The following is a 20344-nucleotide window of genomic DNA, read 5'->3' on the forward strand; positions in this document are numbered from 1 at the left end:
CTTGGAGGTGAGAAATCTGCAGTATTTATTCTTTATTAATAGGATTCAGATTGAAATGTGAATAAAATTGACATAATGTTAACTAGTCTAATTTTAATTAATTTGTTTTCAGTACCTGGGTTTATACTGTATTTAAATCTTAATGAAGTCTGTGTTTCAGATTACAGAAAGGGGCACTTTGCACAGCAGTTTTTGTCTAGAATAAATGTATAGAAGACCATTATAAATTAAAGATATTAAGCTAGTCAGGGTGAGAGCTTGAGAGATCTTTCCTTCTGTTCTGTCACTCCCACGTCTCCTCCCAAACCTTCTTAACAACACGGGGCTAAATTTACTGGTAAGCTCAGTTGCTTTTGCTGCTCTGATGTCGTGATGCAAAGTAGTTTAATTGGCTGGAGAAACTGGGTTTAGGGTTGCTTTGCATCCCTGAAATGGTGCCAGGCAGCTGAGGGTACCAGTGAATCTGGTCCTGTCTCTTTAAGGCTTTGTCTGAAAAACTCAGGTGCTGAGCTGCATGACATTTAGTGTATCTAACATGAGGATGAAGGTGTGAGCCATTCCTGTTGAAATTTGAATAGATGGCCTCAGGGAGAGTAAATATTTCAAATCTTGATATTTAGACAACTTAACTAGCCTGAAAACTCCATTGCTGTTGTGAGTGCCTTCACTCTCATTTTCTTTTAAAATCAGATTTTCTCTCTATAGAAATTGTTTGTCCCATACATTAACCCACTCTATCCCGTCTCACCTTTTGTGTCTTGAGTATCTCCAAATCTCTTTGGTTTCTGTGGAAGCCAATAAATGTAGAATAAAGGGAGGGATGTTTGTTCTAGTCCTGTGCAGTGCTTTTGGTCTCTCCAAGCTGAACGGGACTGTAACAGGGTGGTCTGGCCCCTTGAAGGAAGTGGGATTTCATGCAGCCAACCCTATGCCACAACATGTCCCTTTTAAGGACCAGGTATTTAAGGGAGCAGCAGACAAACAGGGGAATAGGGCCAAGGTGTTAATCAGAGAGCTATCTCCTGAATAGGATAAAAACCCAGCTGTTAACGGAGGAGAGAGAAAGGAGAGTCTGTGAAACAGCACTGGAACCCAGCTACTGATGCTCTGGGGAAACTGGCTTGAAGCACTGCACAGCCTCATGAAGGAGGGCTGTGGACTCCCTTAACCAGGGGATAGGGTTTGGGCCAGCTATGCCCAGGGAGACTGTATTTTTGTAAAGACTAGGCCCCAAGAAAGTGAATATAACTTGATTGCAGTTAAATATTACTTAAAGTAATTTGGGAGAAGCAGGAGGGAACGAGGATGGCATGTCAGCAGGGCCAAACCCATGCCGCCAGGGGGTCAGCTGTGAAATAGCACTCTCCCCCAACAACCAATGCTGCAAGAGCTGTATCTTGTCAAACATCTGTAGAAACATTCCATATCTTTCCAATTTCTGTCCTTTATTTCACTTTCTTTTTCTCCGTCCTTTCTGTGTTGCGCTCTCTCTCTCTCACTCAATCCTGTCTTTGTGTCTCCTTCTTTCTCCCCCGAGCAACTCTCAGTTCTTAACCCCAGTTAGCCTCACTCCCCCACACTTCATTCTGCTCAAATGATCAGTAGTGAAACAGTTAATGCTGAAATTGGAAGCGTTATCATTAAGCTTTAGAGTCTACAGCCCAGTGAGATGAGTGTGATGCAGGAGACTTCATTCTTCTCAAAATCATTATTTTAGGCTGTTTGCAAATTCAGGAAAATATTAGAAAGGAAGGACAGTCCAAAGATTAGGATTCTAAACTAGGATTTGGGAGGCCCGGTTCAAGCTTGTACTTTGCCAGAGACTTTCCTGTGTGACGTTGGGCAAATCATTTAGCCTCTCCCTCAGATCTGCATCTGTAAAATGGGGATAATAGAACTTTCCTAACTCATGGGATATTTCAAGGATAAATTCATTAAAGATTGTGAGGTGCTTAGATGCCACAATAATAGGAGCCACAGAAGTACCAAAAAAGAGTACTGCACGTAGCTCTATATTAGAGAGAGTTTTTTCAGAAATATGATGGTTAATTTTTGTATTGAAGTTTGTATTCTGTGGACTCTGAACATGACATGTAGGTCACATAAATGCATCAAGCTGGCTGGGTGTTAGACACCTCTGCACTAGACCTAGTTGGGTAAGCAAGTATGAGAAATCCCATTCTACAGATGACGTAATTAAAAAGATAGCTTTGAGGCATTTTCTTTCAGACGTACTATCTATTAGATGAGACATGAATCATTCATATAAGAGAGTTGGGCTGTGTTAGCAGCTCTGTCACATATTTCCTATCAGAAGTGGATTAAATCATTTGTTAATCTCCCTGGCTTCAGTTACATCATGTGTAAAATTGGAGAATATTTTCCTACCTTACATGGGAGTGCCTACTAAATGATAAGATTTACTCAGGCTGGTCAATCAGAAAGGTAGAGACAGTTCTCAGGACCCCGTGGTAAAAGTAAAGGCACTGCTAGCACCTCTTTTTGACAGACATATTTGGAAATGGATCCTGGTTAGTTCAGAATAATTGAAGATATTAAGGTGTTGATTATTCAGCTAAATCAGCCATGCAAAGCATTTACCTGAGGTGTCCACATGATCAGTTTTGCAGAAAAAAAAAATCCATGTAAAACCTCTCTGGGTATAGCGTTAAAAGTATGTGACATTCAAAGGTTCAAAGACAAGGGTGTTTTCCATACCAAATTTAAACTTCGAACTGTCCCTTTAGATCGTGGCCATGTAACTATGGAATCCTAGGCAGATATTTTTTTTCACACAGAGGAAGTGTATATTTTTAACTCCTTTCTGTTTATCTTGGGTATTTATATGGCCTGAATCACTTTTGGTATCGGAGCACCTCACAATTGTCCATCTATTAATCCTCACAACACCCCTATGAGGTAGGGAAATGCTACTGCCCCCCATTACAGGTGATGATCTGGGGCGCAGAGAGACCAGTGACTTGCCTGAGGTCACTTAGGAACTCTGTGGCAGGGCCTGAGGTCTGGCGCTTAAATCTAGGTGTCCCAAGTCCCAGGCTACCCCCTAATCACTGTCTCATCCTTACTCTTCCTCTTGCCGAGAAACAGCTGAACTGTGTGTACTCAGATTTTCATCTTTGGGGAGTGACCAAGCCAGGAAAATTTCAGTGTGAAAGATGACAATTTTGAAAAAATATGAATAACTGAAAACAGAGGGTTAGAATGGAAACTCTTGTGCAGCTTTAACTATAGTGGTTGCTGCTGCTCCCCAAAGAATTTATCCCTTTATGTAGGAAGATGTTGGGAGCAAGGAAATGTCTATAATCTTCAATTATTGGATTCTTTGGCTAAGTAGGTACAACACATTTGAAGCTGAAGCCTATTATTTGATTTATTTTACTGTTTGACATGAATCCCTAGGTGTGACAAGGATTTTCAGGGAGAAAGCTGGAAGTGAACTAAGTATCAATAGTAAAATTATAAACTTAAAAGGATTTTACAGTTTCCAGTATTCAAATATCTCTGAGCTGGAAGAGAAAAGGAAAGTACTTCAGGCAAAAATGAACAACTAACAATCAGTACAGTTTGGGAGCGTAGTGTTATGTGCCATTGATGGATATTCCGTCCTCAGCCATTCAACAGTAGTTGAAGCAGCAGCATAAAATCGAGGTAAACACATCAATGGTACAGCGAATGAGTCAGCACTTAAAAAAGAAACTAGCATGTTGTGCTAAAAATGGCTACCGCCCCCTTCTGCCTTCCTGATGCATTGAAGTGCTAGCGTCATCCGTTATCTGCATTGACATTGCTAGCACGCAGGTAATAATAGCAGCAGTGGACTCTGTAGCATGAAAGGAAAACACTGGGTTTATCTCTCCTTCCGTTTCATGTTATCTTGAAAAAAACAGAGCCAGTGTCAGTTGGGCTGCACTCTGGATTTAGGTACGCCGATGTGGAGAAGAGCGCTGAGGAGGGGCCAGCGGAGGGGACCACTGAATTGTCACTTACACAGGTCCTAGTTTTGGAACCCCGCTGAGGCCACTGTTGCTTCAATACGGTAGAGTTACAGTCTCAGAAGCTCTGTGCCACAGCTGTGTGCTGTCTCATGGCTGGGAGGGTGGAATTCATCCTAACCCAACTCTATATGCACTACACTGTCACGAAGGCAGATTACAAGCTCCAGATTTTGTCACATGAAACCCTATATTCCAACTATACACAACTACTTCCAGTGCTGAATAACTATTGAGTATAAATTACCCCTAATGTGTGTTACAATGAACTACTCATATGCATTCATTTCATAATGTTCCCAGTATCCATTATATATCTCTGTACAATTCTCTACTTGCTCCCTGAACGGCTTTAAAGATCTAGGGACTTTACACTAAACTGACACTCCTCCTTCCCAGTTTCCAGGGATGCAGAGGTCTCTACATGGCCAAGGCTGAAGTGCTGCTCTTTGCAAGAGAAAAGTGAAATAATTATATGGACTCCACCATTGGTCAAGGTTATGACTAAAACCACTGAGCGTCTCCAGTAATTACAGTGATTAATGACATGATAGCGTGCTGCCTCTAAGTGCTAAGAAGCCACTTACCATTTCTGATTAAAATACTGCTGCAGATGTGCCGTAGCTGGTTTTCCAAACAAAGTAACAAAAATATTCATAGTTTCATATCCTTCTAACAGCCAGTGCAAGTTGACATTATTGCACAAGTGGTGTCACCAGGATGGGAGAGAGGCTGTATTCCTACCAATATTTTATTAAGAATGATTCTCCTTTATATTTCCAGTGTGTTTTTGTTGTCAAAATAAGGTTCAACATTAAACAGAGAGGTAGGCTGAAAGTTGGTCTTTGCCACATTTGTCCAGGGCTACCCGCAGGGGCCCAAGAAGCCTGCAGCCACAAGTAACTTGATATTCTAGAGCCCTGGACCAATTCACACATGTACGGGGGGTGCTTGCTCAGATTACTGCCACTGAGGCTAGATAACCACACACTCCCCTTGGCTGCCTAGGACTGAGCTGATCAGATAGTGCAGTTTTCGGTCATGGAGGTCACAGCACTCACTTTAAAAACATCTTTTAAAGAATGGACTCTGACCCCAAATGGTCACGATTTTACCACCCTTTCTGGGTCATCTTATAGTCCCATCTTTAAAGGATGTTTTTGAAGTTAGTTGCTTATGTGCTTAAATATCTTAGTGGCAATGTATTCATGGTCCCTGTTACTTCAAGTAAGGGAATAAATATACCCCCCTTTAGAATTGTACAGACAGTAAAATGTCTCCTAACAGCTGCAAAGTAACAAAAATACTGACTTTCCTCTGGCGGCTAAATAATTGCCAATGGAGTTTTGAGTCAGCTGATCAGAACCATAAAACTCATTTGTTAGGATGAGAAGAGTAGATGAGAGATAAAATATATGTGCATTTCTATATAGCTCTTTTAAAAAGAGGGGTTTTAAAAGACATTTGTGCTATCATTTCAGTAATGCCCAAATAATGACTGAGGGAAAAGCCCATGGAGGAAAAATGTGTCTTGCTTGGAATAAATAGGTGGCTTGAAACAGCAGTAAGTCAATGTGCTCTACGGAACGTCTAGTGCACAGTAGCAGGGTTCACCCCAACAGTTAGCGCACAGCATGCTGCAGCAATGCAGATTTACACCCTAGTTTGCTGTGCAGTAAGTGTTGGTGCCCGGAAATGCAGTCAGAGAACTTTTCTTTTTCTATTATTACTTTACTCAATCACAAAATAGGCTTTCTGTTACAACTCCTACAATGAACAATCTTCTGCATGTACCTCAGTGATTATAAACTGATGCACTCTTGTAGATTTTACAGTTGTTTAACAGCTAAGATTTTTGGAGTCCTGAAAGTGAATATTTTTAAAAAGTGGGCTACACTTTTTGGTTCATGCAGCAAGGGTACATTAGGCCAGCTAGGTTATCTAGAAATAATGCCCTGGATGTCACTTGCTCCTTATGGGCCAAATCCTCTTGCCTCTCATCAAGTCTGAATAGCCAAAGTTGGTGTGCGGATTTCCAGGGCAGCAGGAAATAAAGGCTTTTCTCTTCTCCCCAGACTCCAGAGCAACAGCAGAGCTTCTCCTTGACTACTACTGTAGGCTGTGCTGTGTCCTCACTATTTGAAATAATGGTCAGTGATTGATCTTCCAACTCACCCTTCTCACACACCAAACCCATCTGTGGAAGATGCAGAGGGAGCCCCATAGTCTTGGCTCTGTCATCTGCAGAGGGCTTGAATCCAGCATGTGGGATTTCTTTCCTCTGTACATCAGAACGACACCACTTGTACTTCAGGCAGGGCCTTTTGTGGCCACAGAGAGGGAAGACGCATGATTACCCTTAGATGAGGTAGAGTGACTGGAGAAATGTAAAGGTAGAATGATGTAGCTCCTCAGAAGGGGTTAGTTACCAATAATTCCAAAAGAGTCAGCTTTTACTCAGCCTTTCTTGCCTGAGAAGACTTGTAGCAAAAAAGATATGCCCAGAGCTCCATCTACTTCTGTGGCACAATGAAAACCACCACCACCCTTAAATTCCAGGGCAATGTAATTTTGTCTGTCACTATGAAATACCCTTCATTCCCACCTCCTCATATAAACACCTTTATTTGCACCTCTTCATATAAAGATGCACAACTATGGCTCCTGGTTTAAAATACTAATGGATGCAAAATTCATCTGAGTATTCTTACAGTGATTCTTTTTATAGTGAATGGATAAGGATTTTTTTTGTTTCCATTATATCCTCTAGGTAGCCTGGCTCCACACTCCAGGCAAAGGTCCCGGAATCATTCAAAGCCTTTTTCCTCCCATATGTGCCAGGGAAGCTTGTGGTCAGGTTCATTTGGTCATCTTCCTAGTCCTCTGGGCCTTGTCCCATCATCCAGGCAGCCCAGCTGGCTAGCCTACATTTCCAGATCCCCCTGGTTACAAGCTGGACTCCAGCTCTAGCTCCCTACGCCCTGTTTCTTTGCTCCCTATAACTTGCTCTGTAATTCAATTAACTCAGCTTTTGGGGAAAGCTGGAGAACAAGGTGCATCTACAGGCAGGTCCTGGTAAGGGTAGGGAAACAGAAGGCTGGGTGTGTGGCTACAACAAAATAGCAACTACCATATCAGAAAGGCTGGATTCTGTGGCAACTTGGAAAAGTCCCTCTATTTATCTGTGCCACAGTGTGGCCCCATTACCATGGTATGTATCTGAGCACTTCACCATCTAGAATGTATTTATCCTCCCAACACTCCTGTGAGGTAGGGAAGTTCTGTTGTCCCTGTTTTACAGATGGGGACCTGAGGCACAAAGAGACTTGGACAAGGTCACACAAGAAGTTTGTGGAAAAGCAGGGACGCAAACCCAGATCTCCAGAGTCTCATGCTAGTACCTTAGCCACTAAATCATTCTTCATCTCTGGCTATGGAGTCCTTTGCCATGGAATCACAGAGACTATGGGGCCCTGACTGGGGCATTTCACACCTCTTTGAGCTTTTGCTTCAAGGCTCTCTGAAGAGTAAGGCAGGTGACACTTCATATATTTATACTAGATTCATGTCTTTCAGTTTAAGCTGAGATTTTGGAGCACAGTTCTGTAGCAAGTGGATATTCTGTGGATACAGAATCCCTGAATACATGGGACCCATGTCTTCTTCACCTCAAATTTCAGTTCCTGCAGTTGTGCTCTGCTTGGAGCTACTCTTGAAAAAAAAGTTTGGTAATGGCAGCTAATACAGAATGTATCGGCTGACTTTCTTCATGAAGTGTCTCACACACAGCATATTACGCTTGTGCTTTGTGATCTGCATTGGCTTCCAGGTCATTTCCAGGTGCAATTGAAGGTGTGATTTTGACCTATAAAAGCCCTAAATGGTTTGGGATCTATCTGACCACCTCCTTCTGCATGTGATACCATGACAGATTATATCAGGTGAGGTTCTCACGATGATGTCCTCCTGGTTTAAATGGGAGAGTTGTTGGTAGGACATTCCCAGCAAGGGGTCCTCAGCTCTGAAATTAACTACCCACTTGTTTGACAGTGTCAGTTGACCTTCAGGGCATGCTGCAAGATCTCTCTGTTCTCCCACATGTTCAGGGATGGGGGCGGCTTATGAAATTTGAAGGGAATGGAGGGGGTGGCTTTCATTGATGTTGAGGAGGAATTCCTGGTACATTTTATAAAGCATTTTGAATGTTTTTAATTATATAATACATGTACGTAGAGCAATGAATCAGCACTTTAAAAAAAATCAGAATAACTAAATAACGTGCATTGAGAAAGATATGTGCACTGAAAATGGTGTTGAGGAGATAAAAGGTTATGTATTTAAGGAAACAAGGCCTTCTTTATAGGTACAGATTCATCCTATAACTCCTCCCTACTTCTAAAATCTTGAGAGTCATAGTCAATAGGGCTGGAGGAGATAGAGCCAGTCAAATTTGTATGGGGTTAGAGACATCTGATTCTAGAATTTGTGACAATAAAGTTATTTGCGTTTTTATGTTTATGGAAAATTGCATACATATTTTTCATAGAATTTCTCTCCCTTTTTTTTTTTTTTTGGCCCAGTAACTGGTTCAAAAAACATTTACTCACAGGGTTTTGTGTCTTCTCAGGAAAAAAATATTTCCTTCAAAACTGGGACCAAATTCTCAAATCCACAATCTAAGGTGAAAAGATTTTCAATTGTACCATTTCAAATTTTGCTGCAAATATTTCATATGCCAACAGGAGCTTGCCACAATGCCAAGCATGACATTGTGGCATTTACCCTCTAAGAACACAGTAAATCAAGGAAAACAGTCAATACCTAATGAATCTCTTATTTTTATTTTCTTTTTAAAATGCAGCAATAGAATATTGTCTTTAGATGCTTATTGAACAGGTGCTGCTTGAGGAGAAAACAAAAAGCATAGCCCTCTATATTCAGAGAAAAGTCACAAAGCAAAGAAGAAGCCTCAGGAAAAAAAGCAACCAACAGAGACAAGCTATTAAGAATCCAAGTCTCAGTGTAACTATCAGTCAGGCTCACAGTATTCTTCTTGTCCTTTCACATATAATTCCAGGAATAGTCTACTCAGTTTGGGTTTTATAGAGCCATCACCACCACCCCAGGAAGAAAACATTTAGACCAGGGTAGTATTTTTGTCCTTTTCGATTTTCTGAACAGCGATTCAGGAGTCTTCCAAAAAAACAGCATGACCGAGCTCCCTCTTGTTCCAGAACTTTCTCTAGTTTAGTTTCTTCTGATTGGATAGGCCTCCAAAGTGGGTTCTCTGAGAAAACAAAATGGAGAAATCAAAGAGCAAAACAAGAGCAAGGACTAGCAAATAAGTTCCAGACTAGTCCTGGCAGTTTTCCATGGAGAAACTGCTAGCTCTGTGCAAACCTCTAAGGTTCTCCTAAGCCTTCTTCATAGGAATGCTGGGTTCTTCCTATTAACTCTCAAGAGAATAAGCTCATCTGTGTTCATGCTTCCCACACAGCAGACCAAAAACTAGTAAACATTCAGGCAAGCATCAATATCTACTTTAATATATACACTTTTTCCTCCAAATTATACATGTTATACTCATGACAAAATCAGAGTGTGGGCACTAGCCTTAATGTAGATTCTGTAGTGGATGGTTATGCTAGGAAGAATTGCTTACCCTCACCTATAGGGACCCTCTGAAGAAGCATGTGGGTCTTTCAAAAAAGCTAGCACTCTAGTTGAATGGTTCCTCTATCATCTTGGGAAGTTTTCTTCATGGCTGCAGAGACATTTTCTACACATCTAGAAGTAGTTTCTAGTGCATCCATTTCATAGTATCATAGAATCATAGAATCAGAATATCAGGGTTGGAAGGGACCTCAGGAGGTCATCTAGTCCAACCCCCTGCTCAAAAGCAGGACCCATCCCCAATTAAATCATCCCAGCCAGGGCTTTGTCAAGCCTGACCTTAAAAACTTCTAAGGAAGGAGATTCCACCACCTCCCTAGGCAACGCATTCCAGTGTTTCACCACCCTCCTAGTGAAAAATTTTTTCCTAATATCCAACCTAAACCTCCCCCACTGCAACTTGAGACCATTACTCCTCGTTCTGTCATCTGCAACCATTGAGAACAGTCTAGAGCCATCCTCTTTGGAACCCCCTTTCAGGTAGTTGAAAGCAGCTATCAAATCCCCCCTCATTCTTCTCTTCTGCAGGCTAAACAATCCCAGCTCCCTCAGCCTCTCCTCATAAGTCATGTGTTCTAGACCCCTAATCATTTTTGTTGCCCTTCGCTGGACTCTCTCCAATTTATCCACATCCTTCTTGTAGTGTGGGGCCCAAAACTGGACACAGTACTCCAGATGAGGCCTCACCAATGTCGAATAGAGAGGGACGATCACGTCCCTTGATCTGCTCGCTATGCCCCTACTTATACATCCCAAAATGCCATTGGCCTTCTTGGCAACAAGGGCACACTGCTGACTCATATCCAGCTTCTCGTCCACTGTCACCCCTAGGTCCTTTTCCGCAGAACTGCTGCCTACCCATTCGGTCCCTAGTCTGTAGCGGTGCATTGGGTTCTTCCGTCCTAAGTGCAGGACCCTGCACTTATCCTTATTGAACCTCATCAGATTTCTTTTGGCCCAATCCTCCAATTTGTCTAGGTCCTCTGTATCCTATCCCTGCCCTCCAGCGTATCTACCACTCCTCCCAGTTTAGTATCATCTGCAGATTTGCTGAGAGTGCAATCCACACCATCCTCCAGATCATTTATGAAGATATTGAACAAAACCGGCCCCAGGACTGACCCCTGGGGCACTCCACTTGACACCGGCTGCCAACTAGACATGGAGCCATTGATCACTACCCGTTGAGCCCGGCAATCTAGCCAACTTTCTACCCACCTTATAGTGCATTCATCCAGCCCGTACTTCTTTAACTTGCTGACAAGAATACTGTGGGAGACAGTGTCAAAAGCTTTGCTAAAGTCAAGATACAATACATCCACTGCTTTCCCTTCATCCACAGAACCAGTAATCTCATCATAGAAGGCGATTAGATTAGTCAGGCATGACCTTCCCTTGGTGAATCCATGCTGACTGTTCCTGATCACTTTCCTCTCATATAAGTGCTTCAGGATTGATTCTTTGAGGACCTGCTCCATGATTTTTCCGGGGACTGAGGTGAGGCTGACTGGCCTGTAGTTCCCAGGATTCTCCTTCTTCCCTTTTTTAAAGATTGGCACTACATTAGCCTTTTTCCATTTATCTGCCCATCTATAGCTATATACAATGACATGCTGGGTACTCTTGAAGAAATCTTAGATTGGGGGTGAGGAAAGGAATCTGTCATCTAAATTTTAGTTCTTGCCCTCTCCTTTTTGTTGGGGCATCTTCTTGATCAGGCTTAGAAAGTTTTAAATGAAAACAAGAATTGCATGTGTAGCCTTATCTATAGTAATGAGTTACTTAGTTTAACCAATTACCCATCCCAAAGTGAGGGTTTACCTCTACTGTAATCTGTGAGAGTTTAGCCCCCAAGATTGACTACAGTAGAGTGGTTATCAATAGAAGGGGGAACCCCATGGTGCCCAGCAGAGACTACATGGTGCTCTTTCTATAATGATTATAATTTTTAGCCATCAAAACAATACGTACTGCAATCTGGTAAAGTAGAGAGGCCAGTACAAAATGCACAATGTTTGCATTACTTACATCATCCCTTGTGGAAAAACCTGAAGTGTTAGTCCTCACAGTCACCATCATCATCACCACCAGTGGTTGCCATCCTAGAGTCTCCCACCCCAAGACACACAGACTGTGATACAGCCTTTATAATGTCTTATGCTGACGCTGAGTGGGGTTCATACATATTTATAAAGGTTTTGACCCCTTTTCCTTATTTGAACTTCCACACCCCACTAATACTCATTAACATTTATGTCATGTTGTCACCATAGGAACAGGCAATTAAGGAAGTCTCCAACATTTCACTCTACCTACCTCATCTTGTGGTGTCTACAGATCTCTTGTAGGTATAGTATAGCAGTTATTTTCAAACTCAGCAGTTATTTTCAAAACATCAGCATATCACAAACATAAACAGAAGCTCAGCAGGTTTACTACTGACTTACTTATGGTAATTTATCCTAACTCCTAAAGTCTAATTTGGCTAAACTAAATATTTTACAAGCCTGGGGACTATGGGTCTTGTGTTACAACATTAATTTCATCTCTATATCCTAAATATACCTGATACTTTTATCCTTGGCTACAGCTTCAACTCTTGTTCTTATATTTCTAGCCTAATTTCATGTATAGATTGTGTATGATGATAAGATTTTAGATTTATCTTAATAAAGTAAGATTTTGATGATAATTTTAACTTATATAGCCCCATTCATCTGAAAATTTCAAAGCATTTTACATTTACATGATAATTAAACATCACAGTGTTTCTGTGAGGTAGGTAATGCTCATTTTAACCTTGGATCAACAAAGATTTCAGTCAGATTTTCAAAGGAGCTTAGAACCCACAACTGAGGCCAGATTTTCAAAAGCCATCAGCTCCTGTTTAAACTCCAAAATAAGCAGCCTGATTTGTATGAGTCCAGCACTATGGAACACTTCTGAAACTCAGGAAATTAGCTACATACCTAAATGGAAGCTGAGCCTGATGTGAAAATCTGATCTCAAATGCTGGGGTTGGGCTCTTTGGAAAATCTGACCCTAAGTGATTAGCCTAAGATCCCACAGTGGAACAGGAACACAAGAATGAAGAGATTCCCTAACTCCTGCACTCCCTTCTCTTCCTCACACCACAAGAGCACAGAATTTGTTAAAGAAAACTCATCATTGTCCATAATTGTTATAACCAAATCAGCAGCAAATGACAAATTAAATGAAAAGATCTTGACCTTATCAGCTTATTGTTCTTTTGAAGGAAAATGCATATGGTAATATGCAGTCTTATTGCTTTGTGGATAAAAACTTCAAATACAAGTTTTTATGGGAACATCTAGAACAGGAAGAAGGCTCGTTTGAAATTATAAATATCAGCACTCATCACTATATGCAAGTAGGTAATTAGGGTAATTATTCCCAATTAGCAGTTGCAAACTCTGCAGATGGGAATTTCAGGGGCTGATAACTATTGTAAAAGGCATTTTTGCAAGCTGTAAAACCACTTTAACGTTTTGGAATGCATACATTTAATACCCCCTACACGATCTGTAACAGATTTTTGTTAGTGTTTCAAAATAATAAAAAAGGAGAACTATGTTCATGCTGTGCTGTGCTGTGCTTCAGGAAAATGTTGGCATCTGAGATGGGCTGAATTTAAAAAAAAAATGCAGGTGTTTAACCTACAGTATAATGACTGTACAAAGAGCCGAAGTGAATCTTTAACCTGCTCATACTGAAGCTGAGCTTTAGTATTGCCATGTTTTTCAAATCTTGTAGGAAGAAGTTCACAGGGGCTGATGCAGGGTCCTTTGAAGTCAATGGAAAGACTCCAATTATCTTCTCTGGGGCTTGGATCTTGTCCCATGTGAAGAAATGTGTACCCCACTAAAACATGTTTCCATTGAGCCACTATGCAACATCCCTCCTTCTACCCAGGATCCGGAAAATCCCACTCACAGTTACCATTTGCTATGGGGTTAGTGGCCTTTTCTCTCTTCTGGATCTTCCAGAAGGTTTTTTTCCTTTTTGAGGACTGGACTACCAATCACCTTCTTTCAATCACAGGGGTCTTTTGTTAGCCAGTAAGGGCTCTTAATGTAAAAGGGGCAGAGTGGTTTTGGGTGTACCTGTGTTCTCTCTGTTATATTACATGCAAGAATAATTCGGTGAAGGGCTTTTCCTGATTCCAGTGTACTTGTGAACTTAGCTGCAAAACCAACTTTACCTGTATCAGGTCACTTAGCCATACAAATCTAATCAGCCCAAACAGGATGTGATTAATGTGTCCATGGTGGAAAACTTGTCCTGGAAAAGCTGTTTACCAGCTTTCTAGCTAGAACTGCTGTTAGGATGAAATTGCAAACTTTAAACATTCATAACTTTACAAACAAGGCTTGAGTTGAGCTTGAGTCGCAAATAAGAATCTTAAAATATAAACTTGTTTTTAACATGTTTAGCTTTCAGCCATTTTTGAGTTACAGAAGTACAGAATTTCAGATTGGAGCATATGGGGAAAGTAGGCTTTTTCTTACTTGAATAACTCAAAAACAACTGACCTGATTTTTCTCACACTTTTTTTTTTTTTTTAAAAATCATCTTAGAGTTGAGACAAAGCAGTGAAAATCTCAGAGCAAAATCAAGTTGTTACAATAAGTTATGGGCATTTGGAAAAGTGTGTTTAGACCAGAGGCTGCAATTCATCCTTAATGTTGGAAATTGAGAAATGAAATAAAGCACATAGGAACCCACTTCTATGCCAGTAACCAGAATGCTTTTCAGTTACTTGAACCTTGTTCGTAGCCATGCCGGCATCAGAACACGAGCAACAAAACAAAAGGTATAAATAAGTTTGTTTGGTATCAAGTATTTCATCATAATGAATTTACTGATCTAATTCTTTAGCAATATATCGTTCAGTCTTTGGCAGTCAAGAGAATTGCCAGATGTGTTGTAATAAAGTTTAAGAAAAAGTATTGATTTTTCAAAACGTTAAAGATTTCCTTCTGTTACCCTAACACTGCTCGCAGATATTCTTGAGTTCTCAGCAAACCTTGAAAATCCTTCCCCACAGAGAACTTCCATATGTGTTTAGTTTTAAAAGGAAAATGTGGGTGATTTATTGTATCTAGAGATCTCAAGCTTGGGGAGAAATAATCACCCTCTTCTCTTAGCTTCCCATCACCTCCTTCCAAAATCCAAATCTGGCTAACTTTAAGATTTGTTCCTGTGCTTCAGATGGCAACTTTTTTGTTTATTTGTTATTCTTCCTTCTTGTTGCATCTTTTCTTTCCTCTCTCCTGCCGGTGTTTTCCCTATGTTTTTTCTTCTTTTAAAATACTTCAGAGTATATTTTTCTCTAATACAATTTCTCTTTTCAAGCTGTTTTTCTTTTCTGATTTGCGCTTGCTCTCCCTATCAAGTGTTACCGTTAGTGTTTAGAGTGTGCGTGTGTCTCTCTCTGTCTTTGGTTCAGCGTCTCCCTCCCACTCACTCTCTGTCTCTCTCTCTCCCCCTCCCCTTGCTCCTCCTCTTTTTTCATTTCCCCCTTGACCCTCTTTGGATGGAGTCCACAGCACAAGTCCTGCTCACCTACATTTGGGGTATGAGTGCATTTTGGAGAGTGAGGAGCTTAGAGAATAAGTTAGTGTCACTCTCCATGGATCTGATGCAAGGCCTGTTGAAGTCAATGGGAGCCTTTCTATTGAGCTGAATGGACTTTGGATCAGCCCCAAATATATTTAGTTTGACAGACTTGACTAGACCTTCTGACTTTTCAGAATCTCCACTATAGATTCTTACCTCGCAGTCCTCCAGCTTTATAGGGTATCTATATATATATATTTTTTTTAATGGTTCTACATAATATGTGAAGGCATTATGCTGATAAAGGGCTTGATCTTCCAAGGTGCTGAGATCTATGGCCCAGATCTAGCAAAGCACCAATGTATGCCCTTAATTTTAACCATGTGAGTTTCTGCATGCCTATATCATAGCTTGAAACAGCACTGCTTCCAATTCTGAGTTTACGTTGGGTAGAGACTTCATCTCATGCTGAATTACTTGGAAGATTTGTGATGCAGACAGTTATGAGCATGTAACCATCAAACTCATTTTCACTTGTTTCCTAAGTCAGAATTTGAACCTAGATCTCCTGATGTATAAAGCTAGTGAGGAGTGATGGATTGTCTAGTAACTAAACATAATGAGCATTTCAAAAACTGCCTAAAATGTATGTATTAATAATTAATTGCCTGTTTTGCTGGTATAGAATGAGATTATACTACAGCCTTCTCTGAATTATTTATTTATCGTTCTTTACAAAAATTACTGTAGAAAACTCCTGCCATTACACTTGTTTCATAAGAGTCTGAATCATGAACAACAGTAGTCATCTCTCTGAATTCCATCAGGTTGTGACAGAACTACATCTTAATGTTGTTTAAATGCAGTTTTTTTATATTTCATTAGCGATGGTATGTCTGAAAGGCTACAGAATCCCAATATGAGGATAATGGGTAAAGTATTCAGAAGTGCTTGACTCTCGATGAGTTTTAGGCTCCTATGCACATAAGCCACTTTCAAAAGTGTGACTTAGGCTCTTATGTCACTTAGGAACTTTTGAAAATTTTACCCAGTGTCATTGTGCCTGAAGAGTCAAACCTAAATGACTATGTCTTGAAGTGTGGAATATCTAAGGCTGTCTCTTAAAATATGATGAGATTCCTGCATATTTTGTGTTTGGTACCAGGTGCCTCAAGATGAATGGGGAGGGTACCCTGTTGGCGGTAAAGACGAGGAGATCCCCTGCAGGAGAATGAGAAGTGGGAGTTATATTAAAGCCATGGGAGATGAGGAAAGCGGAGATTCTGACACTAGCCCTAAAACATCACCAAAGGTAGCAGTTCGACCAGAGTCATTATTAAAATCCATTGGACAGAGACCACTTGGAGATCACCCAAAGTAAGCTTCACCAAACTTTGTCACATATCTTACTAAAAGCCACAATGACTCAGGTCATTTTTTTATGATGTTTTGATGTGATTACAACAAACGGGTTTCATGAAATATATATATTTAATATATAAATAGATAAATACACACAGCAAAAAATACAGCAATACTACATTTGTGTCATCTATAACTTTTAGTTATAACATGATTCTTTCCATATTGCAACTTTCCCATGTATCAAGTATATTGTATCACACTCATTTAAAAAACAGTATAACATGTTTTTCTGAGCATCCATAATGGGTGGTCTGTCAAATAAGTAATGTACATAGCTCAGTGGTTTGAGCCTTGGCCTGCTAAACCCAGGGTTGTGAGTTCAATCCTTGAGGGAGCCATTTAGGGATCTGGGGCAAAAATTGGGGGTTGGTCCTGCTTTGAGCAGGGGGCTGGGCTAGATGACCTCCTGAGGTCCCTTCCAACCCTTATATTCTATGATTTTACATATTATAATTGTCTGGATGTGTATTTACATAATGGAGCCAGCCTTGTGCTTCTAGTAGGTATTTATTTTTGTCTTTTTTTAAAAATGTACCATTACAACACTACACATTTGAGTATTTTTGAGGGGTAAATGTTCAAAGCGGTAGCATCGCTCCAGTTCTGCAACTTCCATTAATGGACATTCCACATAGCTTCGGAATTCTGTGAGAAATGCACCAAGCAAAGAAACTGAGGCTGAGGCTGGTTGACAATTTGACCTTTATCCACCAACTGTGCTGTAGATATTACCATATATGCAGTACCTTAGTGATGCACACTTTTATAATAATAATAGTAATAATAAAAAACCTCAACTAAATTATCATCTGTTTGGCTTCATTAAATAAAAGAATTTAGTTAGCAGATTGGAGGAAAAATAATGTTCACAGTACCAACAATAACCAATGTCATAAAAGCAACATGGAATCTAAAATCTTGCTTCAGAAGACAGTTCTAAGAGTGTAGTGTGCTATTTATTTATGCAACGTAAAGGACGTTCTGTTCTCTTCGTAGAAATCAAAAATTACGCATGTTTAAATAAGATATATGTTATAAAGGGCAGCCTTTTATAATCCACGGTATTCATAACGCAGGAGCTTATCAGTAGGTCATTGTGAAAATAGTCTATCGATTTTGCCATGTTTTGCAAATATACTGTACAAAACCAAAATATTAAAAACACAGAACAGTACTAATGCAGTATACTACAAATGACGGAAATCAATGGCAGATTTGCTGCTGATTTCAATTGTAGCAGGATCAGGTTCATTTTAGCATTGTAGAAAATGATTAAAGGCTTATTTGTGGCTTTGCCACAAGCCCTGAGCCAAGGGCAGCACGTATGTGAACTGTTTCAGGACCAGACCATGAACAAGATTGTGACTGAGAGCCACTTTCTGATTCCTGGTTATCAACTTGCCCCATACCAGATACAGGTTATGTTCCCTGATGCACCAGCTCAGCTGCATTGATTGGCTTGTCCACAGTGATCAGGTAGCTTGTAAAGAGAAGTAAGTAGGTACTTATACTCCTTACTCCCTTGTTCCGGTACATAAAATGGTTCAGAATTGAGCTCTACAAGAGCACTAATGTCTTTGACTCAAAAAAAAAAAACTGCACTGACATTTTAAATGTAGACAAGCCCTAAGGAAGAGGTTTTTTAAGTATTTAGGTGGCTAAAGATGCAGGTAGGTTCCGATAGTGGCTTTTTCAAAAGATAGCATACCTTTAAATCCCTTTAAAAATCTGTCCCTTAGTCTCTCATCTGACAGATGCATTTTCTTTTAATAGTATCATGATACAGAAAGCAAACACTAGAATAGTGCAAATCCTACTGCTATAACGTTGTGTGAAAGACTTACCAGTATAATTTACTGCATTTAAGTAAAATATAATATAATAAAGCCTTCTGTGTTGGAGACAGAAGCAGATTCAAATATCTGTCCTATTTCATGTTTGTTCCTTCTTGGAATAGTGCCAATGCTCATATTTGTCTTGGAAATTGTCTTGACTTCCTTTGGTCAGGAGTGGAAAAATTCAACATTTTTTGCTTTGTGGTTAGGTTTGCAAGGGGGCTGCCTGATATATAATCTGGGATCCTACATCAAAATATGGACTTTAGGAAGTAAAACACCAACTTTTTCCATTCAGTCCACTGTTTGCTGGTAGAAAAGCATTTAACCTCAAGTTATAGAATTTCTGATCTTATTGGCAACAGTCATGCAGATGAATAATCATGTGGTGCTAGAGTTTTCCATTATGCTTTTGAAGCACCTCAAGAGAAACTTACCTTTGTAAATATGAAGAGTGAAGTGAAAATGAGCTAGGTCAGGTAACAATAAAAATGACAATGTGTTGTGTATATTTTGCCTACTGCTTCTCTAAATAACAGACTTTACTATAGCAATAGATCCTCCATATGCATTGGATATATATGGTATGTGTTGTGATATTTAATTTATGAATCTGACAGGTATTTAGGACAAATTATGTATTTGGCTAACAACAAGAAATAAGCACAGTATTGATACTGCTATAATTTAGCCTGGCTGTACTCAGTATTCTGCATTCAGGAGAGACTCTCCTGTCTATGTGTGTGAGTGAGTCCATTGGAGTGAACAGGAAGTATGACATTGCATGGTGTCATTTAAAACATTTGAACTTCCTGCTGAAGCTTAACCCTTTATAGCCCAAGTATAACATAAGAACAAAAAAGAAATATAGAATTTGTTGTACTGGATCTGTTCTGCAATCATCTGCCTCTGACAGTGGCCAGCACCCCATGCTCACAGGGTGGTGGCAGTTATGGTGAGTTTAGATATTGCATCCTTCTCATGAAATACTGCTTGGTAGGCATGCAGACAGGAAGCTTGTCTTTGTATAGTCTTGTGAAGGATCATGCAGGGGCCAAATTTAATCCTGCTTCCATGCTATATTAATTAATACACTATTTCACTGTCACCCTTTGCTGCATGTAGCTGATCCATCCCTGTTTAAATTGTTAAGTTTAAAACTTATTTTTTAAAAAATATGTTCTGTATTTATTTTAGACATGGCTTCTGTAGAGTGTGGTGCTGACGGAATAATTTCAGTTGAGGAGATGGGAAGAATAATTAGCTGCAGAAAAATTATGTTAATCTTGTATTTGCTCTTTTTATTAATCTTTGCTTTTTTTCATCCTCCTGACAGTAGAAGTCCAGCTGCACACTTCATTAGCAGCTTTCCAAGTTTCTGCAGTGAACTAGCAGCCAGCTAGGAGTCTCAGACGGTACATCTATACAGGAACAAAAAATCCACAGCTCCCCCAGGTCAGCTGACTCAGACTTGCAGGGCTGAGGCTCTGGAGCTGAAAATTGCTGTGTAGATATTCAGGCTCAGGCTGGGGTTGCAGGGTCCCAGAGCTTGGTCTCCAGCCCAAGTCTGAACATCTACAAAGCAATTTTTAGCCCTGCAGCCCGAGCCCCAAGTCAGCTGACTCAGGCCAGCCCTGGCAGTCATACTGCGAGTTTTTTATCCCCATGTAGACTTACCCAAAGGGCTGAAAGCGGAGATTTACCAAGAACAAGATAGCTTTTTACAAAGTCTTATCAAACTAACAGGGCAATTGCCAGGCCAATGGCATAGCTACTTCCTCTACTGTCATTCAGGAGATGTGGGTTAGACTGCTCCCT

The 20344-nt window shown here is 40.3% G+C and overlaps 1 protein-coding gene across 1 annotated transcript in view; it reads left to right on the forward strand.

Moving 5' to 3' along the window:
• DLGAP2 (DLG associated protein 2) overlaps nt 1-20344 on the forward strand; it is a 716593-nt gene that overhangs the window by 611177 nt on the left and 85072 nt on the right. The window contains exon 6 of the mRNA XM_077811569.1: nt 16432-16643. Within this exon, the coding sequence (XP_077667695.1) occupies nt 16432-16643 (212 nt within the window). The remainder of the gene's footprint in view (nt 1-16431; nt 16644-20344) is intronic.

Source organism: Eretmochelys imbricata, chromosome 3, assembly GCF_965152235.1.
Source record: "Eretmochelys imbricata isolate rEreImb1 chromosome 3, rEreImb1.hap1, whole genome shotgun sequence".
In the NCBI taxonomy this organism is placed as follows: Eukaryota; Metazoa; Chordata; order Testudines; family Cheloniidae; genus Eretmochelys; species Eretmochelys imbricata.